Source organism: Aspergillus lentulus (genome assembly GCF_001445615.1).
Source record: "Aspergillus lentulus DNA, contig: Alt09, strain: IFM 54703, whole genome shotgun sequence".
NCBI lineage: Eukaryota > Fungi > Ascomycota > Eurotiomycetes > Eurotiales > Aspergillaceae > Aspergillus > Aspergillus lentulus.
Genome location: NW_028322117.1, coordinates 2,667,425 through 2,689,726, shown reverse-complemented (window position 1 = coordinate 2,689,726; position 22,302 = coordinate 2,667,425). Strand labels below are relative to the sequence as shown.

Sequence of the window (22,302 nt, the reverse complement as noted above, 5' to 3'; positions counted from 1 at the left end):
GTAGAGCACGTCAACGACAGCTGTGAATTTCAATAACAGAAGCATTCCTGCGAGGGGCAACAGGAAGCATGGTTCCTGCTCCGGAGCAATCAACCATTCAGGAATATGATCTAGTTTATATGGTTCGGCCAACCTCCTATTTGCTGAACCCGTATAATTGAGTTTGTGGCAGTGGCTCTAAGTTGCGAGGAGGTCATTCAATAGAGATGACGAGGTCCTGATCTTTATCCAGCAACCGTGGTCGTCGACAAGGAAAGTTTCTATCGTTTCAAAACTATGGGCAAAAGGCTGCTGGAAGGTATTGCTTAGCTCCAGCTATGGGTGATTGAATCCGGTATATTTGGTCGATCCAGAAACCCTTAGCAAAAGCAGAAATAATTCTCGTGATTTGCTATTGGATATCGACATAACGATGCAATAAGAGCACGTAGATACATCTTGGACAGTTGTGAGCTTGAGCATCGGGGTGGGTGGAATAATAGAATACTCACTGGTTGGTCTCAGTGTGGTTAATGTTACCTCCCGCAGGTACCTACGTAGCTACCTACCTAGTCGTTGGCTCATCACTTGACTTAGCGCCTTTGTGGGATCTGGACCGAGGAGGTACCACCACGCCCCTCCTCCTTGCATTTGGAGGATCAAAATATATACTGTGTCCGCCGAGCGCACAAGATAATAGAATTAATCGCCTGCGAGTGTTCGAGACCAGTCACGAGTGCTCCCATTTAACGTTCCAGACTGATGGTTTCCTCCGGGTGCTGCCGCCTACGCCTCCTTGCAGACGAACCCTGAATATGTCGACCGTGTTCTATCGTCAACATTATTCTGCCGGTGCTCGAAACATCAATTGCTACTGTGGGTCTAACTTAAACTCAAGAACCCCTCATAAGGGCAGCTCCATGTGAAGGCATGGAAGCTGTATTGCGTAGCGCTTTGTGACTCGGAATCCCTTTGAACGTGCGCAACGACTCGTGGGCTGTCTACCCGACGCACGACCATGGCCACACATTCGAGTCCGTTGGAATCACATCCACGATTTACAAATCCGTGGAAGGAGCCATCCGTCAAATCATCACCACAGACAGGAGAAGCTCCCGACGGGCGGATTGCGCATACATTGACAGCGTGTACCAGGTGCCGACAGGTACGTCCTTTTCGAGAATTCATCACCTTTCATCTACCCCGCCTGTCGATTTTCTCGTTCCTAGGCTAAGGGTTACGAAGCGAAAATCTAGGTGCGATCCAGGTATTCCGAGATGTTCCCCATGCGAACGCAGTAACGCCAAATGCGTATACTACGATTCCGCCCGCAAGTGCACCATACCGAGAACATACATTATCTCCCTGCGCGAAAAAGCTCGCATGTTAGAGAAAGAATTGGCCGACCTGGAGAAAGATATTCAACACGCTGCAGATGCCGAGCTCATGGTCCGAGGGGCGGGGCGCATTCGATTCAAAGAGAATGACGAGTCGAGGTACCTTGGGCCATCCAGCGGTATCGCAATTACTCGTTTGGTCATGGAGATGGCCAAGCAGAACACAGACTCAAAAAGCATCAAAGATGTTGTTCCTGAGTTCACAGCACAGGAGATCAAAGCAGCATTTGCGCTAGAAAGCTCTAAACCGACATCGAAAGTCTACCCCATGATCAGCTCGATCCCTCAACCTAATCTACCCCCGCGTAATCTGACTTATCGACTGATTGATGTATTTGTAGTCAAGGGTGAGTTCTGCCTCTTTAAATCGACGATTCCTGGTGCATCTCGTTTGACCATATCTGCAGCGCAAGCCATGCTACCGACGCTGCACGAGCCTTCTTTTCGCCAGGAGGTTGAACAGGTCTTCAATGGCTCTGATGACCCTTGCCTCAATTTCCAACTCCGCATGGTCATTGCCATCAGCATGCAAAAAATGAGCACCGAGTATGCAGGACTGGCTGACAGTTACTACTTGGCGGCACTACCTTACTTAGAGGCCTCCCTTAGGCGAATGGATCTCAGGGCTCTGCAATGCCTCGTCCTCATAGCCCAATACTCTCTGCTGACGCCCACAAGAACGGCTGCGTACTGGGTTGTCGGGATAGCGGTCAAACTCTGTCAAGACCTCGGTCTGACCGAAGAAGCGACAGTTACCAAGTCGCCGGATGGGCGGCCATTGAACCCGTTGGAGGTTGACATGCGAAGACGGTTATTCTGGATTGTCACCTCGATGGAACTCGGCCTCGCGCATAGCCTTGGTCGGCCAAGTTGCTATTCTATCCCCCATGATTATATCAACGTCAAATTCTTCGAACTTGTGGACGATCGATACATCACAGCCGATGGAGTTCTTCCCGGAGGCACACCAATCTTAGCCAAGTGCATAGCCGTCCATTTTTTCAAGATGAGATTGTTACAGTTAGAGATACGGCGCACTCTGTATTTGAACAAGCGTGACACCCCTGCGAACGATCAAGACCCGTGGTTCTCGCAAATGCTAGCCAAGCTCGACCACTGGGTGGCTTCTTGTCCTAAAAACGATGGCGGTAGCGGATTGAGCGAAAAATGGTAAGAAATCAAATCCCATCTTGATGACTTTGCTGATCACCGACCTTTCTCCAATAGGTTTCATGGCAGACGGAATACGATGATCGTCTTCATGTTCCGACCATCCCCTCAAGTCCCAGAACCCTCCGTTGATGCTGCACGAAAATGCTATGAAGCGTCGGTGTTCAATGTTGCAATGCAACGAGAGCAAATCGCAACTGGGTCAGTTGATCTGACCTGGATTTTCACACAATCACTCTTTATGGCGCTAAATACCATTCTCTGGTCCCTATCGTACCCCGATATCCGAAGGGAGCATCCCATAGAGGAGGTCAGGGCTCATCTCAACGTCGCTTTGGAAGCGATGATGCTTGCTGCGGAGAGGTGGCCCGGGGTTGAGTCCGCTTTGCTGTTGTACAAAAATCTTGTGACTGCATGCCTCAAGGCTTATAATACTGACGAATCGTTTGTCGTTCATTCGCCGTCCAACCATGCAACACCGTCATCCACACAGGACGTGATGACTCCGCCTTCCATTTCCAGCCCTTCTAGTACGACAACTTCATTGCGAGCTGGGAATCATTCAATTCATGATACTGTTTCAATCGGCACTGTCTCAAGAGGACACTCCGCGGACCCGACTTTCCCATACTCACAAGCATCTCCGGCGGCAGGCGTGAGAGCCGAGTCACAAAAGCCTCCATCCTACTCACATTGGGAGACTGTACCTTCTCCGTTGCAACCGTCCGACTCGAATTCTACGCAGGCCTCATACACACCCCAGGGGTATACCGAATCATCCACCGTATTCTCTGACGTCACTTTCAATCCCACAACACCATTTAATTCTTTTCCTTCAGTAGTTCCGGGGTTGCCCGGTTGGGATCCTAATTACACTGTTGCCTCGACGACAGCGAGCCATTTAACCTACGTTGATGCTGTCGTTGACCCTATGCGCTGGATGGACACGATCGATGATCAATATTCTCAGTATTTCAATGGAGCTTTTCCCATTCCACCCTGGCGAGGACGGACGCTCAGTCAGCAAGAGCAGATCGAGCTTATGGCATCCTTGGAGGAAAATATCCCCGACGTCTCCGCACAACTTGTGAGAGAGTCGGCCACATTTTATCAGTCATGATCTTTGCGATACTCCCGGTTGAAGATTCACCGATCTCGAATTTATTTGCGATATTCATGTCTTCGTTGTCTGCGAATCCAGCTACACCCATCCTACTCTGTTCGATATGCGTTGGAATAAGGTGCTCGGCTTGGTGTTGGGGCAACTTTTCACTTCAGATCAATGTCTTTACTATCCTACCTACAAGTCTTTGAAGGGAGAGGAGGTCATACTGTATTTGAAACGGTTGGCCACCGAGTTGACGGTGATGGACTCTATTGAGTGATTGTGAATCGTTTCAAATCCACTTCATATGATTAACATGGGCAATTCAGCGCTAGATCCAATCTACACATCTGAACAGATTCCACTTGTAGCCAGATACCGCGTCCAAAGGTCAATTTACCAGGCTTGCGGACGCATGTTTATGAGGGCTGACAATAATGATGAAAGTACAGGACCGCCACATGATGTTTTGAGATGCATTTTTGCTTGACGCAATAGTTACAATCTTCGAGGCTTCACCATCTCATTTGGAGTTCAGAATTCCGTAGTTTCAGTCCAATGGATTGAACAATCAAGCTGCGAGCATTGACTGAAAATTAAGTGTGAAGATCCTGATGGCTGACATTTATGATCCATAAATACGCGCTCGTTTGCTTGCTATCCGTGAGAGTATTGGCTGTGTCTAGGGGATACCGCCGCAAAAAGGCACCGATATTCTGGACAAAGGACGTTATTCTTCCGATTTACGGAGACTTTCAGTCAACAATGTCCGGCGAATGCATACAGGCTTAATTTAAATCCTCTTTGAACAACAAAGAAGCGCTATTCTCAAAACACCAGATCAAGATTAGACAGGTTCATCTTGTTCTGCCGTTCCCGGGAACCGAAGGTCTCTACTCTATGTACGGCGCATTACCCGAATAGGAAAGTAATTAATCCCGGCGCCGACTGCAAGCGCGAAAAGACACCCGATCACGTGTGCGCCTGGCGTCTTTGCCGTCATCCAACATCTCCAGTCGTTTCTCCTCCATTATTGAGTATCAAAGGGCATCACTATTCACCACCAGCACCACACATCGCCTTCCACTTCTTCTTTTTACATCAACAAAATATTGGTCCCTCGACTCTTCAGTTAGAGATCGTGTGATTTGATTGGAATGCGCGGCATTTAGACGGTCGTGGAACGTCCTACTAGAGCGAACCTCGACCGGCGTGACCACATTCCGCCCCCCTCTCAAAGCCTTGATCTGCCCTGGCTTACTACCCCCGTATCAAAGATCTTCTAGATAGGATCTTTTCACGGTCGCTGCAGGGCTCAGGCTGCTTGGGCTTCTTGCCTTTCTCTTGTCCCGGATTCCTCATCTAGGATCCCCATGTCTGATTGCGCCTCATCAGCGTCATTCCGAGCAGGGCCTCCTTCACCATCATCTCCCGCTTCCGGGTCATTGAAAGAGAACCATCCACCGTATATATCCTCTGAACATTTTCCACAGACTCCGACATCTCCTCCGTTGATGTCGGTAAGCGCTTCTAACTATGCCACCAATATCACATCCTCCCAACCTCCCAGCCAGGCGACGTCACAACCTGCAAATCTTTCATCCCCTCCTTCCTCAGCTCCGATGTCTACACAGACCTCACAGCAGCCGACCCTAGGGCCGACGAATTCTTTTCCTACTCCGGCCAGCAGTGTGAGCGGCCACTTCATGGGACCGACTTCCGTCGAGGATTCAGAGCACGCGGGAACATCATTTGAGCATGTGCAAGCAGACTCAGGCGCAACTACTGCCACAGGCCTGCATGCATCATCTACACAACGGTCAGAGCACAGACGAACCGATCACGATCGGGAGTTAGAAGGGCCAACTCCTGGGATAGATGTCCGCAATTTTGCGGGCATGGACGTCCCACTTACACGCGACGATGCAGATGCCATGGATGTTGACAAAGACGTCAACGCTTCTGCTAAATCCGATGGACTGAGCCTAGAGTCCCTGCAGCAGGATTTCTCTTCCACATTCCATCTTTGCAAAAGCTGTAAGGATACCCCTGATGACTTCTCTACGCGACATATGCCGTTTTACAATGCACTATGTTCCATATCTTATTGAACTGAGATTTGTTAACATTGTGCTCTATGCAATCACAGCCCATATTGCGACCGGCCCGGACCCAGCGCTAGATCTCATCTCACTTTATGGTCTAGGTCCGGTTGCGAAATCGGTTGCAAGGATGGATCCTGTCACTGGGGAGAAGATCAACAGACTCAGGAAGTCTTATGAGGGCAAGCTGAAGGGTTTGGGGCTCGCAGGGAGAAACAAACCCGTGAAGCACGACCCCTCTACTCCTGGCGGGCTCAGACATCTAACCATGTGGCCTGAGGAGGAATGGCAGAACCAGAAAGTTTACGGAAAGGAAATCAAGGTCGCCGATGTTGATTCGGCATTGCATAACCTTCAGATGAAGGCGATGCAGATGGAGCCGGGCACAGTTCCAAATAACGAATACTGGGAGGACGTCTTGGGTCACGAGAAGCCATCGAAACATGCGGGCCATGGGGACGGAAAGAAAGCAGCTACGCTTCATAATACCGCCCGATCGCCTAGCCAAGCGAATGAAACACCTCTTCCTACGGAGCCGGAACGCGCTCGCCCTCGTCGCGGGCGCAAGAGGCATTATGACGACAACAGCTTCGTCGGGTATGGCGAAGGCTATGCCGATGACGATGATGACGCCGCATTCTATTCCAACAGTGAAGGGATGGGAAAGAAGAAACGAAAGAAGGTAAGATCACATGCCATTTAGAATGGGTCCTGGACACGACTGATCGTTCTTGTTTTCCTAAAGGAGCATGTTCCAAAGGTTTCGACTCCGCTGCCCGATAGAGGCGGTAGCTACGGCGTCGGTATGTTTGGAATTGGAGCGAGGTAAACGAACGACCTTAAGATCTACGGCATGAAAAGCAAATTTCTATTCAATGTTCCTCTTCGTGAATAAGGCTTCGAGATGTTCCAGACCAGGGGGCGAGGCATTGACTGTCCGTGGCATATACATGAATATGCATGCGATGAGAGATATCGCTGAGGTCGGATATCAGGCCGATGACCTTGTCCTGGCCCCATTTATTACTTCTCCGTACATTTTTTTTTTTCCCTTTTTTGCATTACGGTGCTGGATATACCCGGCTTTCACAATGGGACGGCGTTCGGTGGGGAGCAATAATCAGCTGCGGAAACGGATGCTCTTGTCGCTTTTTAAGGTTGTCATTTCATTACGTTTTCTTTTGCGTTTCAGCTTTTCTGCTGGATCTTCGATGGGTCAATTGTCGTCGTTGAGTTGTCCTTTTCCGTCGCCCCGGTGGATGACTGTTTGGTCTAGGCTCATCAATCATGCTGGTGATATGGCGGTACACTTCTCTTTTCTCTCTTGAGGGACCCGGGGGAGGTTGTGTATTCTTTTTCGTCTTTTCCTGTCTACGGACAATAGCTTGGGAGATCTCGCTGGCACCAGGATGCCGCCAATGTGATACATTATCTAGATGAATGCATATGAATGGTTTTGCCCGGAGTCTCTTTACTGTCTGCCTGGATATAACTAAATCAGGAGTCCCACCCTCAGGCTCTCACACTCAGCCTTTCACCCCTCAGCGGGGCAAGGTCGATTAATTGCTATCAAGCGGGGCGGAGAGGAGGACCAATCCCAAGGTTCCGATTATTATCTACAACATATTGCAGAGTGCTTACCTGGGGATCCTAATCTCCTACCTCAATCTCTGTCACCCACATACCATTACACGCTAAACCATCATCGCGAGCAACAATCGCAAATCTCCAGCCATGGCAACCACCGCACCCAGCGACAAACTCACCAAAGCCCTCGCCCTCGTCGACGAAGCCCACGCCCAAGATCCCCGCCGCATCACCATCGCCGACAACAGCACCGCCAATGACACAATCCCCTACGAGCTGCACTACGCCAACAAAATGACCACCTACCTCCTCAAACGCACCGCGAACCCCTCGGAGCCGCTCCAACTCGCCATCCGCGCCCAGCACCTCAAACGCTGGGAGGTGCCGCGCGACTCGTACCCCGCCACAAAAGCAGGCTACTACGCGTGGCGGACGTACCTCGCGAAACGGCAGGCCGAACTGGCGGAGCGGATCTGTCTGGAGGCGGGGTATTCGGAGGCCGAGGCGGGGAGGGTGGCGGCGTTGGTGCGCAAGGAGGATCTGCGGAAGGATGAGGAAACGCAGGTGCTGGAGGATGTGGCTTGTCTTGTGTTTTTGGATGATCAGTTTGAGGAGTTTGAGAGGGGGCATGATGAGGAGAAGATACTGGGGATTCTGAGGAAGACGTGGGGGAAGATGTCGGAGCGGGGGCATGAGTTGGCGTTGGGGATTGAGATGTCGGACAGGGCGAGGGCGTTAGTTGAGAAGGCTTTGAGCGGGTGATGGGTTTGTGTCTAGTATAAATTATGTCGAAAGATACCCTGGTCTAGGTATGTTTGTGGTTTGAAGAGAGTTGTATAGAGTCAAGTATCGTACATGTCATCATAAAATTAAGTGTCATTCCCTGTCCCAGTCCCAAACGCCGCGCTCGGTCTATATGTCCCTAGACTTTTGATGCAAACAGAATCAAAGGCTGTGGTATCATGAAATCAAGCAGAACCATGGTCGATCAAGCCCACAAGCGCAATAGCAGCCCCAGCTGCTACGCCTCCCACAAAGCACATCTGCACACCACCCTTGATACCCGCAATGATGTTGTCCCTACCGCTCCAACCCCGAACGACGCAGGTTTTGATGTACCCAAACGCAAGCAGCGTAACAGCCATAACACCAATACTCCAGTACAGCGCCACGATGACCTGGTCGACCATAAAGTAAGGTATGAGCGGGATGAACCCTCCAACGAAATAGCCCAGGGCAAGAGTAATGGCTGAGATCCAAGCCTGGTTACAATCAGGCTGGGTCTCCTTGTGATGGAATGAGATGAGGAAGTCAAGGAGACGATCGTGCGATGCATGCAACGACGCGTTGATCTGCGAGATGGCGGCTTCCGGCAGGCCGTAAGCGGAGAATGTATCGTGGACGATGGCGCTGGTCTCGACGGGGGATGTCTCAATCAACTCTTTTGTTTCGCGGACCGTCGTTTGATACGACTCTCTGTAAGCAGTTAGTCCTCAATCACAGGGAATACGGATGTCAGCGAGAAACGCACGCTTCACTCTTGGCCCCGACGTATCCACCCAAACCCATGGAGATGGCACCAGCTGCCAGCTCGGCCAGACCACCCAGCACGACGACTTTGGTATTCCCCAGCGCAGAGAGACCAGCGCTCAGCGCAAAGGGGACAGTGAGGCCATCGGATAGACCCAGGATAGCATCCGAGATGATGCGCGGATTGATACGTGATCGGGGAGAAGAGGAACTCGATGAAACGGAGTCGGAGTCGGCTCGGGATGTGTGGAAAGTACGGTAGGATCTTTGAGCTTCGAGATCTTGGTCCACATCGCTGCCTAGAGTGTCGGAATCGCTTGCTGATAAAAGAGGCTTGCCTGTTGCCTGGTTAGCGTTGTATATACTTCGGTAAATAGCCGCGTTCAACGAACCATAGGTATCTGATCGGGGTTGTTTTCCTTTGGTCGGAAAAAGCTTTTGTTTAAGAAATAAAAGCGCCATCTCAGAAGATAATAAATGAGCTCGACGGTGAATGGGTTGGAGGGTCTGAAGCCCCAGAAGGACCGAAATAGGAAGAAGAGAAATATACAGTATTGCAGGCAATCAGTGGCACTGACGTCAGAGTCAGGAGGCGATTCTAGGCCTTCGCAGGACACAGACGCGGGTTGACAGTGAGACGAAGTGATAATCACAAGTCACAGCAGAGGACTAATATACTTAATGCCCTCTAAGACGCGATGCTTACACCGTTTATCTATCGTCCAGTCTCAAATATCCCTAGAGTCTTATAAGGAATTCAAATTGTGTGTAGCTCCTCTTGCTGATACATCAAGGGGGTTCTAGGTTCGTGGAAATCGGCCAATCAACGCATCCGTAATTGTCAGCAATCGAAGATCTGGATCGCAACTTTGTATGTCCCGCAGCTGGTGGTCTGGGTTATGATAAACCGCAAAGTCTCATTGGCGAATGACCCATGAAGATGACCTTTGCATCGTCTACGACTGGTTGATTGTTTTTCAAATGATTTCAGGCTGCATGCAAATCCGTACCCCCTTCATCTCTAGTGGCAGCGGTCCCGATCAACCTTGGGGGTTAGGATATTGCAGTCTCTATGATTGGAGAGAACACCGGATTAATGCCAGGGCTGGCCTCCAGTCTAAGCTGTGGAGGTCCTCACCGGTGAGAATGAAGCATTACAACTACGTTGAAATAGGACTGTTACAGGAATGATGGCAGAAATGCCAATGGTTTTATTGGTAGTCCGTCGCAACGGTTAATTTGACATTAAGGTATTATTTTCAAGAATTAAACGTCACTAAACATATCAACCAGTCCAATATCATCGATAACGAAGCATAAGCATTGTCCAACCAGTCAAGTCTCTATGTTGATCAACCTACAGAGCCAGGGCAAGACCAAGGATACCAGCAGCACCCGCAATGCTAGCGGCAATGGAACCAGTGGCAGCAGGAGCAGCAGCAGCGCCTTGTGAGCTGGAGCTCGACGCAGAGCCCTGGGAATCAGATCCCTTGGATCCAGCTCCAGACCCAGAGCCCGAGTTGCCGGTGGCCGTTGCTGCGGCACCAGTCATGGAAGCATAGTTGGTCGAGATCCACTGCTTGACGCTGTTAGGCAGGGCGGTGTACCAGGCAGGGTAGTGACCCTGTTGGATATCGTGGATCAGGGATGAGCGAACGCTGGGGTTGGCCAACTGAGCCATGTATGAGGAAGGAACAGCAGTGATGAGCACAGAGGCAATGGACGGAGGAGGCATGCCGTCGTAGGTGAAGGCGGCGGTTGGCATGGAGAAGGAGCCGAGACCTCCCAGGTCAGTCGGGGCGCCGCCTAGCTTGGTGTTTGTAGGAACGTTGCCAGCGGCGGTATTGGTTGGGAAACCGCCAAAGTCAGTGTTGGTCAGGTATTGGTTGTAGTCGGTGTTGGTCAAGTATTGGTTGTAGTCAGTGTTGGTCAAGAATTTGTCCCAGTTGTTGGTGTCAGCCCTGTGGCCACAAGATCGGTTAGTATCGTTCAGCTTGCTTGCTTCTGGGGATATACTGACAAGCTGTTCAGCTCGTTCATGAGGCTCGAGTAGTAGTCATACTGTCTCTTGCCAACATCTTCTGGAGAAGCTTCGGGAGCGGCTTCAGGGGCGGCCTCGGGCCTGGCCTCTGGTGCAGCCAGGGCAGTGGCAGTCAGAAGGAGCAAGGAAAGGGTCTTGTACTGCATGGTGAAAGCCGAAAGGACTGTCGTGCTGAAGGTAAGGATAGTATGTGATCGATTTGTATTAAACAACTACAGAAATATGTCTTCTGGAAGACGACAATAACCTTATATGAAAGAAGTTTGGAGAGAACGTGAAGAATACTCAAGTTTGCGCACGTCGATTCAGCCTCATCTACTGGCGATACGAGACTTTATACTGCCCATGGCCATTAAAGTTATATTATTATTAGAATTGAATGCGGCTGGAAACGGATTTTGAAGCCCCAAACAACCGAACTACTGCTTCAGGCCTCTCAGACGAAGGGCTCCCAACGGGGAGCCTATCATCGCGCACCAGGGACGGTCATTGTAGGCCTTCGCCTGACTATCGATGGGGAAAAAGAGTCCAAGATGGCTCCTACGGAGTCGAACCGATGTCCTAATTTGGAATCGTAGTTGTCAAGCCCTGAATCTATTTGAGAATGAAGCCCTGAAAGTGGGAACGGTAGCAAATGAACGGATAGGAGTCCAGAAAGAAAGACTTCGTGTGGATGATCAGATCCCTAAATGGATCTTGAGGCTCGTATAGACGGGAACTTTAGGACAAGTTGATCTGCCCCCAAGATACGATGTTTCCTTGGCAGGGCCTCCCGCGCTAATCACATCGCGAGAAAGAGTAGAATACGAGGCCCCATTTAAGCAAAGTTTAACTTCAATCAAACTAGATTCTCAACTTTGGTACACCTGAAAACCCTTTCAGCTCCTTCAGGGTCCTTAATCACATTCGTGAGTTGTCACCAGGCATCAGTCACATCGGGGGAGAAGACCAAAAAATCTTGTGGATCATAATGGACATCTGCCTGCATTTCTCCTTGTGCTACCTGCGTTTCTTTTGTGGCTTGGAGGATCCCGCTCATATTGCTCTCCAACATGGCTCTTCAAATAGGGGAGCCTAAGATCAACTGTGTAACACCTCCACTTTTGCAGGACCACATAGCCTCACAACAGTTACCAGGGTTCAATCTTGAAATGGCTCGTGCCTCGATCTCGTTGCGTTGCTGTCCCAGGGCCACAGAAGGTAAGTTTTGGTGATCCGTTCACTCCCGCTTACCGACCAATCATATCGCCGGAAAGCCTCTTTTCGAAACGCATATAAATCATTCTAATGTCTACCTAATTGCCTTCGGGCATTTGGTCAATTTGAAACGATACAGAGAAGATTAGCATGGCCCCTGCACTAAGGATGACACGCTCAATCAAAGAGAAGCTACCAGTTTTTTTTTCTACACTTACAGACCTCATTTGGAGGTACGAGTGTCAGCCATGTTGATGGAGTATAGCGAGTAGCTGCCGTTCGAAACGGAGTGTCTTCGCTTTTCTCCCTTTTCGCAGCATCGACTTTCACAGTTCTACCTACAAGGCTACAACGCAACGCCACACTCCTGTCGAGATTATTGAGGATAATTTACAGCACGGTAATGCCTCGTCTATAATATGCATTCTCATTCAGGAAACTATAAATACAAGAAGAAGAGATTCTTATTGAATTTCGCAGTGTCAGCATCGCTGTATGCTTCAAGCACCACCCTCCCTCTTCGCATATTCCTCTTCCATGCGCTGCTCGTACATCCTATCGGCCTCCTCCTTGCTCATGGCACGATCGCTCTCCGCATTCTGCATGACATCCGAATTCAGGGCGGTCGAATACTCCAGCGATGTAACTGTGCCGCCGGTGCCTGTACCGAAAACTCGTCCGCTGGCGTTGCCTTCTCTTGTGGATAGGGCGTCTAATGATGCATAGCCGGCGGAGCCAGTTGGCCGAGTTCCAGTCGATGGCTCCTTGCCTTCATTAGAGGGGGGGTTTAGGTGAGGCATCTTTGATCTGAGGAGATTGCTTCGCGGTAGTCCGTATAGATAGACACAAACAGGAGGAAGTAGTAGTTCAAACAATCGTACCTGCAACTGAGTGATGTAGACTTGATACTTTTGTAGCTGCCAACGATGTGTGTTTATGTACTCCGTGGTGGATACCGACTGACTGACAGCTGTGGCGACAACGTCACTCTGTACACTACTGTGGCTGAGGCGTTCTACTCACTCGCCACTGTACGCTGTGGCGCAGTTTGTTTTCCAAAGCAGAAACACAAGCCGCGAGGTCAGAGGTTTACCCATCCCAGATAGAAATTCTACTTCGTGGTACGGCTACTTCAAATTGAGTTCAGGATTCGAAATGGCGTCTTTATTTCGCATAAGATCCATTGAAGGTATGTACACGCAACTGTGGATCAACCTGTCAGGCAAATCACGCCCTCCTTCAGACAGCGACTCGCACACAGCACGAAAACTACCTTACATTGCTCCGTGCTCGCCGGAAGAACACACCTTATCAGACCTCTTCTCCACCCTCGAGCCACTGGCTCAAGAACTGATGAAAAGGAAAGTATGATATCCACAAGGTGGAAAGTGCCAAAGAATACGCCTGTCAATGACCCGAAGGCCGTTGAACGGATTGTTCCGCCGCGCTGTGCAATGCAGGGACCAATCCGTGGTGGACCGCCTTCTTGATCGCAGCCACCCAAACAAGGTAAGTATGAAGAAAAGAAAGAAGAAAAATATTAAAAGATGGGGGTTCGAGGAGATTTATATATGTTGTGGTGGAGACTGACAAACGCCGCTAGCAGCAAGCGAGGTGCTTCTGGAGCACTCTGATTCGCCACTAATTGATGGGTGGACAATTGACCGAACAATCACGTGACATTCTCGACAACATACATATACTATTGTTGTTGTATGACGACTCGGTTTGATTAAGTATTGGGAAGGTACTGCGATATAGCACATAGATGACTTCGAAGTAGCATTCGGTCCATGCATTAGAGACGGCACTCGGGCGGTCATAGCTTGCCCGAGTAATATATGCACATGCATGACTAGAAAAGCTGAATAGCTACAAGATAGGCGACATGGTGCGACGTATGGCTATCAAAGCCATAGTATGACCACCTCGAAATTCATGCGGGCTTTCCAATTATCCTACTAGCACTAGTATTCTCCTACTCCGCACTCAAAGCGAGGCATGCGTCGACGGCCAGACCAACCCTGCAGCAACAGCGTCAGCGATGCTTCTCTGCATTATATCATAGAAAAACCAACCTTCCTTCTTTCATCTTGACCACATCGTCAATGACGTCGCGATCAAGATTCGGAAACATGTTCGACAGTGTCTCCACCACGTTATTGTGTTCAGCCCGCTGAATCCTTCGTGCCTCCGCATCCTCGGCGCTCGCTTGACGTGCAGCAGCATCTTGCGCATCCAGTACCCTGGCCAACTGCGGCTGTGCCGCATTACGGGGACCCTCACTACTACTACGCGGCGGCTGATATACGTTAGGGGACAGTCGCGGTGGTGCCCCCGGCTGCGGGGTGCCGGCAGGCTGTATTGGTCGCTCGTGTGGCGAATCTGGCTCGTCCGAAAAGATCCTTCCGATTGTTGACAAGGGCTTCTGAATACTCCGCAATAGTCCTGCTACTGGTGCGCTCTCCTCGTCACTCGTTTGCGGCGCCTCTCTCCGCACCGCAGATCTTTGTGTATCGGTTGAAACCCGTGATGGAGCTAGAGAGCTTTCCGCCGTAGGACGCTCTGCTCTTTTCGGTTCGAAGGACTCAGACTCGCGATTCTGCTCGGCAATAGCGGACACGGCGGCCTCGACATTACGCTCAAACTCCTCGTCACTCACTGTCAGGCTTGTCCGATCCAGGGTCTCGATAAATTGAATAGCACCTGACTGTTCATGAAATCAGCTACGTTGCCTACATTATCAGCAATTAATGTTTGATTGACATACCAGTGAAGATAGGTAGTACCCCGCCTCTCCTCCTAATTTATCTTGATTTCGGAAGCGAAGAATGTACTGGATATTGGAAACCAGGTGATCGGGGCGAGCTTGTAGCACGACGTAGATTAGAAGCGGTACGAATGAATCCGCTGACGTATCAGCTTGTTTTGAATTTTTGAGCAACCCTGCAAGAGGAATCGGCGTCAGTGATGCACCTTACATGCTCAAGGATTAGTCGTTCTGCTGCTCACCGAAGATAACTTTGCAACAATTCAATATACAAATCACTTTATCACGTGGTGCACGGTAGCCATTGATCTTCAGAAGCTCTTCGTTCAGTGTCAGAAACAGTCTCAGCATAAACGGACATCGAGACCTACCCTGCTGCGCCAGGTTCAGAAACCGACGGCCGTGAGCGCCCACAGGCGGTATGTCAAGATGCTGCTCTTTCACCCAACCATAAATCCGCATCTTTTGCGCCAATACATCATCGCGTTCGACATCTTCCTGGTGCTGGCCACGCCTCCATGGCCCATGAAGTCGTTCCATTTCTCTTCGTCTGCTTCTGCTTGCACTTCTTGGGATTGAGGGAGGAGCCGGTATAGCAGGGGAGAAGGTCTGCGAATACAATCGATTCATGACTAGCTTCTCCATACCCTCTTTCGCGTTATCGAATTCGCTGTCGGAAACATCCCTCCAAACCTCGCACATGGCCATCTTATTGGTGATGAAGGTCAAGAAGTCGCTAATGATCTTCACTTGCTCATGTACCATCCACTGCCTTTTTCCAAACTCATTAAGGAATGAGCGGAGAAACTTGGCCACAGGATCTGCAGTGCGGTGTCTGAGTTGCTCCAGAAAACGATGAAAATCGAACGGTTGATCGGGCTCAGGTTCTGGCGGAGGCGGAGGAACAGTCGACGTAGAAGATCGTCGAGTCAGTGCTGGATGATCCTCGGAAGCTCTACGTGCGCTCTTCGAAATAGGAGCAGGTGGCTTCTCGACGGCCGAAGGTGGTGTCCCTGCATTCACCTGTGCAGCCTGAGGGCCTGACTCTACTGACTTTGAAAGACTCGAATGACGTGGCGGGAAATGACCCTGGCCTCCAAGGAATTGCTCAGCCAGCTCCAAACGAGGAGACATCAACTGCTCCTGGCTGCCCCTGCGTTCAGGGTCCTGAAACTGGCCCATGATGCTCTGAATCTCGGATTCAGAGTCATCCTCTCGAGTACCATCCATGCCAGCGTCCCGTTTATATTCCTTCTCTCCATGGCCCGGTACATCCGGTAGCTCTTTCTCGCTCAATTCAGAAGTCGCATTCACGGACGTCTGCAGGGGCGGTGCAAGCTGGGATTTCGTACTGAGATAGGATTCGTCTTTTTCTGGGGGAGGCGGAGGCACATCGCTGTCTACTATTGAACCGGTTTCTGTTGTATTCGTCGAGACCGACAATCCTTCCATGCGCGCTGACAACGTCCCCTGGGGTTCGGATGTAGATTTCAAGGAACCTGGAGCGAATTTCGCCGACGTCATGTTTGGCGAGTCAAACGCAGAGGTTGAAGATCCATCTTGAGGAATATCCTTCTTTTCACCCAACTGGTCGATCTGATCTGAATGTTCGTGTGTCGCTGAGGGGTCATTATGCGCTGACACCGACAATACGGTACCTGACGGTGTCGCTTGCTGTTGATTCGAATTTATTTGATCGTCATGAACATCCCACTGAGAATCCGGTCGTCCATCCGGAGCCGGGGTCGTAAAAATCGCTTGTTCAGACATAAGCAATCTGCATGCACGCCGGCAATCAATGTAGAAGCTCGGTCACTCGGTGGGGAAGGAGGGAGATTCAGACGAGGTAACGGATCATTATGGGGAATATCCAGCACGCAGCGGTCAAGCTTAGAAGCAGCAAGGAAAAACCATTCAAACAACAATGGGATATTCAAAGTAGCATATGTCTATTTAACCTAGGACCGGGCGTGAAACAACGTCGATCGGACCCATGTTAGGCAGCGTGGAGTATTTGGTTATCACCACCTGCCACGAAGCTACGTGGATCATCGTTGCCCCGAGATCCGGCCACCGAGGTTGACTTCAATCTATCTTCTTTTGCCTTTTGGTCGCCGGAACCAGGATTTTTGCTACATTGTATTTGCAGCCACTGTGCTGCAATGTGTGGGATTTATTTCTCATTGAGCACCAATGGGTCAGTGCTCCCAAATGAAGAGACTTGCAATCTACTGCGCAACCGGGGACCCGACAGCTACCAAGTGCATACAAGACAACAGGAATTGTCTTTGAGTCATACGGGCCAAACGAGGGTGACCGTCACTCTCACATTCATCTCCACGGTTCTTTCATTGAGAGGAGATCATGTCTATGCTCAACCACTTGTGGATTCTTCTACGCAATCCGTGCTCTGCTGGAATGGCGAGGCTTGGAAGATAGCTGGCGAACCTATCGAAGATAATGATACTGAGTCCATTTTTCAGTCGTTTCTGCGCGCTACGCATTCGTCGTTGGACGCTGTCCATTATGGAGATCCCGTACAGAAAATAGCGGGCGTCATAAGTAACATTACAGGTCCCTTTTCCTTTGTTTTCTATGATGCAGTGAACTCAAGGCTATATTTCAGTAGGGACTGCCTCGGACGACGGTCCTTGTTGCAAGGTCTAGACGATTCTGGAAATCTGAAAATTTGCAGTATTTGCGATAGTTCCTCGTCATCACATTTCGAGGAAGTTGACACAGACGGGGTGCATTTTATTGACTTTAAACAAGACGTACTGCAGAATGCTCTTGTATCTGGTGCCATTCAATTCAATCCTGACGCCATTCAAACTCTCCGCTGGGAGCATAAAGATGCAACTGCCAGCTGCCTGGTATACACGCTTTCTCCTCCTCGATCGACGCAATCGCTGACAGAAAGACAGAAAAGTCCAATACCACACATGAACGAATCTGTCCCGAATGAGACGCCCCCGTCATTGACAATCGACTCTTACGCCATCCAAGAGCTTGAGCAAAGGCTTTGTCAATCGTTACACCTTAGAATTCAAAAGGTGCCCGAACCACCATCCATCACTAAAAGTGATGTGAAAGTCGCCGTTTTGTTCTCTGGTGGCCTTGATTGCACTCTACTTGCCAGACTGTCCCATGACATACTTCCCAAAAATGAGACAATTGATCTTCTCAACGTCGCTTTCGAGAACCCGCGAGTTGCTGCCGCAGCTGCTGGCAAGGAGGGCGCAACGGCATCGGTCTACGAAAGCTGTCCAGATCGCATTACGGGTCGCGCAGCCTTCGCAGAACTGCAGAGAGTCTGCCCAGACCGCAACTGGCGCCTCGTCGCAATAGACATACCCTACACTGAGACTGTCGCGCACCGTGATATGGTGAAGCGCTTGATGAGACCTCACAATACAGAGATGGACCTGTCTATTGCGTGCGCGCTGTACTTTGCTTCTCGCGCACGAGGCATGGCCGTCAATAGTCGGAATTCACCGTCCGAGCCGACACAGTACACCAGCCCAGCGAGAGTACTTCTCTCCGGCCTGGGAGCAGATGAGTTGTTCGCAGGCTATGCGCGACACGGAGTAGCGTTCGCCCGCGACGGTTTTAGGGGCCTCATTGACGAGATCCATCTGGACGTCAGTCGTCTCGGCAAGCGAAATCTCGGCCGCGATGATCGGATCCTCTCAAACTGGGGTCGCGAGGCGCGATACCCGTTCTTAGACGAAGATTTCGTCTCCTACGTGCTCGAAGCCCCCGTATGGGAGAAATGCGGCTTCGGGGTCCCAGAACCATCAGAAACCACTGGTGTGGATTATACCGGCATCGACCCAGAGAAGAGAGCGCTCCGCCTCCTGTCCCTGAAGCTGGGCATGGCTACTGTCGCTCGGGAAAAGAAACGAGCAATCCAATTCGGCTCCAGAACAGCAAAGATGGAAAAGGGTAGAACCAAAGGAACCGATGCACTGAGCTGAATACAACAGTCCTGTCCTCGACCACACCATTACCAACCACATGTAACCCCTGCGCATGACGCGACCAGCTGTGATGACAAAACACTGATCAGATACTTCCGAGACTAACTCTTCTGTCCCTTTCTCTTAGCCTTTCATTGCCCGTCATTCATCCCTTGTCGTGCAATCTACCATATAGAGCTGACACTCCCTCTCTACCGCTCGTTTCATCGCAAGCCACTCATTCCGAGATGTAATCCTCCCGCTGTGGGCTGGATTGTATATCGGTTGAGTGTGTTTATGAGAGACGAGATTGGAAGACTGGGTATGGGTGTTACTATGTTCCTTGTGGTATGTCAGGGTATGGATGATGCGGGGCGATGGCAGGTGTCCGAGAATCAAGAGGTTTTGAGTCGATGACGGGTTAAAAGGCAAGTCTGAGCTGAGTTCGAGCAGGATTAATCATAATCATTCACCCTCGTAGTTTTTTTCTAAGACCCTGTGCAATACGTAGGCAGTAAATTCAACCGCCTTCAGTATTAATACTCTTCAAGCAGTAGCGTAGGCGAAGATGCTCGCATGCTGAAGATGAATGTAACCTGGCACGAGCGAGATACAACTACGATGGGAAAATAGTAGAGAGCGACATAATTGATTTCAATTTAGTAAAGACAGTCTCTGGTAAAACTCAGGACATGTTGAAACAGGAAGCCAAGTCGACAAAACTCGCATTCATGGAATTGAGCGACTGACAGGGCAATAGCAAGGAAAAGTATTAATTGGCCACGAGTCAATCCTGCTTGGCAGGAGACATCAGAACCGACCATTAAAAGAAACATAAAGAAATAGAAACAGCACCCTAGATGAGGACTAGGATGTTTGCAAGAAGCAAGCCAGGCGAAGAGTACCCGAAATGATAAGAAGCAGGATGGTGTTTCAATTGCCCACCATTCAAGGCATCAAGTAAAGAAAACTTTTATCCTGCCAGAAGCGTCATCGTCAGGTAACCATTCCTGCGGAGACTGACTGGTACTTCTGGCATTCGGTTGACGAGGGGCTCGAGCCCCCGCCACCACAGATCCCATTTTGCACGTCCCAATTTTAGAAGCCAACGTAGAGAAAAACAGCAAACAAAGAAACAAACAAGATATCACAAACGCAGCATGTCATCAAGATAAGCTATCGATCATCGTTCAGCCCCTGTTCTGGGCAAGGGCCTTCCAGTACTGCTCACGCTGCTGAGCTTCTTCCAGAGACTTCTCGAGCTCACGGATGCGTCGTTCCATCTCATCCTGGCGTTCGAGCTTGCGAGCACGAGACTTACGAGCAGCTTCGGTATTGCGAGCACGCTTCAACGCGACAGGGTCGCTGGGGTCAACCTTGATAGGGGGCAATGGCTTGCGTTGACGAGCATTGACACCGGCGACGGTGGAGTGCTTAACACCGGACTTGCTTGGCGCAGGAGAAGGAGCAGGGGAAGCAGAGTTGCGAACCGCAGGAGACGGAGGAACAGAGACCTCCTCTGTGGGCTTAGTCTCGGGTTGGGAGAGAGCTAGTGCGACATCCAGGGCGGCGGAGTCGAAGGCCGTGGAGTAGTCATCTTGAGCAGGGAACAGCGGACCCCACTCCTCGGAGCCAGGGCCCAGCTCCAGATCGGTGGGGAACATGGGCGAAGTGTCCTGGCTGAAATAACCAGGAGATTCGAAGGAAGGAGTGCTGAGATCAGTGAACGACGTCGACGGGGGTGCCGACGCATCCATGAACAAGTCCTTGGGCGAGATGGTGCCCGAAGGGGCACCTGCCACAGAGTCCTTGGCAGCCATGAGGCCAGTGGGGATCTGATTGGGAGAAAGCATGGTGGGTTCAGTGCTCAACTCGAAATCATCCCCGAAGTCATTCGAGGGCAGACCGAAGAAGTCAGGCATATCTGCTGCGGAATTAGACAAAGGTGAAACGAATATTCCTTCTGCTAGCTCACCTTGAGCGATGTTGGGAGTCGACATGATGCGGCGGTGATAAAACTGTTGTAATTGCAGCAGCTGTTTTTGACTGAATTGAGTGCCGTTGGCGGCTGAAAACAATGGAACAGGAGGACGATTGGGATTTGGTGAATTCGAAGGCGCAGACGCGGCGTGGACACGCTGAAAGTGCGTCCGGCTGGAGGGACTAGACCGAAGAGACGAGGACAGAGGATACCCGGTAGACTGTGAGTGAAGCCTGGTCACACGAGGAACCTGGACAGGTGAACCCGAAAGTTTCTGTTGCTGAAGTTGCTGATACAGACTGAGCGAGTGCCGTCTGGGCTGCAGGTACTGAGGTCGGACCAGGAAAGGATTGTATGAAACAGATCTAGGGGCTGTACTCGGAAGTACTGGCGCACGCGAGTCTCTCAAACGAGGCTGCGGACACGGGGCGGGATAGAGCACAAAGTCCTCCTGCGGGGAACTGCTGTTGTCGTTGTTGGAATTCGAATTCAGATTCTGAGCCGAAGGCTGCTGGGGCGGGGGCGTGGGGAGCCATGTTTGCTGATAGTTATCCGTGGTGGACGACGTGACGTCGAACGGGAGAATGTTGTTCAAAGAAGAACTTGAGCTACGCGAAGCGATGCTAAAGTTCAGAGGTCCTGGGACAGGAGACTCTGAGGAAGATTGAGAGGAGATGTTGGAAAGTGACGAAGACCGTAAAGGATCTATGGTGTCTGTCTCACGAGAGAAAGACGAGGTCGTTCTGGGGGAGGAGCTTAAAAGGCAGCCATTTTGCAATGGATACTGAGACTGATATTCTTGATAATTGTTTGGTTGTATGGTGAAGATGTTAAAAAAATGTAGATGATGATGGTTTGAGAGGTAAGAAAAGATGGAGGAGAAAAGGAAAAGGGAAAAGAAAAGCGCCAGGCAGCGACGGGAAATCAGGCACTTCTTAAAACCCTCGAGTGTGCTAGTTTAACCTGTCTGTGTGCGCCGTGCGGTTCCACCGGCAGCCAATGGCGGCGCAACAATGTCCCACTTACTGCACTAACCGTGTCGGGATAGCGCTCCTGAACGCAGTCAGCAGGTGTGAGTCATAGGACCATGTGCCGCGATGATTGGTCCGTCGGGCCCGCGGGAACACGCCCCCAGGGCGGCATTCCTGTGCAGGTAGGTAGGTACTTTTCTGGTACGTACCTGTCAAGCAGGGTGCAGCATAAAGATGCCTTCAATTGAATTCAATTGACATGATTATTAGAGATCCTCGAACAGATATCTATCTTACATACGGCGAGGATGAGTATCACTGAAATCCATCATTGACAATTGACAGCCCTGGAATGATGCTTCCGTGATCTGGATCCCCTATAGGATACGGAGGACCATCCTTACTCCGCCGCGTACTCGGTACCGGGCAAGAGGTACCTCTTCACGACCCATTGACCAATAACACGGGGCAACATCGTATCCAGAATCCAGGCATCAATTCCACGACAGCACT

General features: G+C 50.5%; 8 protein-coding genes across 8 annotated transcripts; 4 read left to right on the top strand and 4 right to left on the bottom strand.

The window, feature by feature from the left end:
* Positions 1-1,362: 1,362 nt before the first annotated feature.
* On the top strand, positions 1,363-3,666 carry ALT_5698 (fungal specific transcription factor domain-containing protein; the record flags this gene model as incomplete). The annotated part of the gene is made up of 3 exons (XM_033554532.2): positions 1,363-1,723; positions 1,784-2,546; positions 2,604-3,666. The coding sequence occupies 3 exons, from the start codon at positions 1,363-1,365 to the stop codon at positions 3,664-3,666; spliced, it is 2,187 nt and encodes a 728-aa protein (XP_033410423.2).
* Positions 3,667-5,165: 1,499 nt separating this feature from the next.
* ALT_5697 (mediator of RNA polymerase II transcription subunit 19) lies at positions 5,166-6,582 on the top strand (the record flags this gene model as incomplete). Its single annotated transcript, XM_033554533.2, has 3 exons — positions 5,166-5,688; positions 5,801-6,435; positions 6,499-6,582. The coding sequence occupies 3 exons, from the start codon at positions 5,166-5,168 to the stop codon at positions 6,580-6,582; spliced, it is 1,242 nt and encodes a 413-aa protein (XP_033410424.2).
* A 905-nt stretch (positions 6,583-7,487) lies between these two features.
* On the top strand, positions 7,488-8,102 carry ALT_5696 (DUF4202 domain-containing protein; the record flags this gene model as incomplete). The annotated part of the gene is made up of 1 exon (XM_033554534.1): positions 7,488-8,102. One exon carries the CDS (start codon positions 7,488-7,490, stop codon positions 8,100-8,102), a length of 615 nt encoding a protein of 204 aa, XP_033410425.1.
* A 206-nt stretch (positions 8,103-8,308) lies between these two features.
* Positions 8,309-11,057, bottom strand: ALT_5695 (VIT1/CCC1 transporter family protein; the record flags this gene model as incomplete). Its single annotated transcript, XM_033554536.2, has 4 exons — positions 8,309-8,816; positions 8,872-9,165; positions 10,232-10,831; positions 10,891-11,057. 4 exons carry the CDS (start codon positions 11,055-11,057, stop codon positions 8,309-8,311), a joined length of 1,569 nt encoding a protein of 522 aa, XP_033410427.2.
* Positions 11,058-12,608: 1,551 nt separating this feature from the next.
* On the bottom strand, positions 12,609-12,908 carry ALT_5694 (uncharacterized protein; the record flags this gene model as incomplete). Its single annotated transcript, XM_033554537.1, has 1 exon — positions 12,609-12,908. One exon carries the CDS (start codon positions 12,906-12,908, stop codon positions 12,609-12,611), a length of 300 nt encoding a protein of 99 aa, XP_033410428.1.
* Positions 12,909-14,086: 1,178 nt separating this feature from the next.
* Positions 14,087-16,648, bottom strand: ALT_5693 (guanine nucleotide exchange factor VPS9; the record flags this gene model as incomplete). The annotated part of the gene is made up of 5 exons (XM_089599949.1): positions 14,087-14,132; positions 14,187-14,818; positions 14,879-15,084; positions 15,151-15,198; positions 15,250-16,648. 5 exons carry the CDS (start codon positions 16,646-16,648, stop codon positions 14,087-14,089), a joined length of 2,331 nt encoding a protein of 776 aa, XP_089455826.1.
* A 1,172-nt stretch (positions 16,649-17,820) lies between these two features.
* Positions 17,821-18,855, top strand: ALT_5692 (asparagine synthase C-terminal domain-containing protein; the record flags this gene model as incomplete). Its single annotated transcript, XM_033554539.1, has 1 exon — positions 17,821-18,855. One exon carries the CDS (start codon positions 17,821-17,823, stop codon positions 18,853-18,855), a length of 1,035 nt encoding a protein of 344 aa, XP_033410430.1.
* Positions 18,856-20,027: 1,172 nt separating this feature from the next.
* cpcA (amino acid starvation-responsive transcription factor GCN4) lies at positions 20,028-22,264 on the bottom strand (the record flags this gene model as incomplete). Its single annotated transcript, XM_033554540.2, has 4 exons — positions 20,028-20,761; positions 20,813-21,561; positions 21,854-21,871; positions 22,194-22,264. 4 exons carry the CDS (start codon positions 22,262-22,264, stop codon positions 20,028-20,030), a joined length of 1,572 nt encoding a protein of 523 aa, XP_033410431.2.
* Between the last annotated feature and the right edge of the window lie 38 nt (positions 22,265-22,302).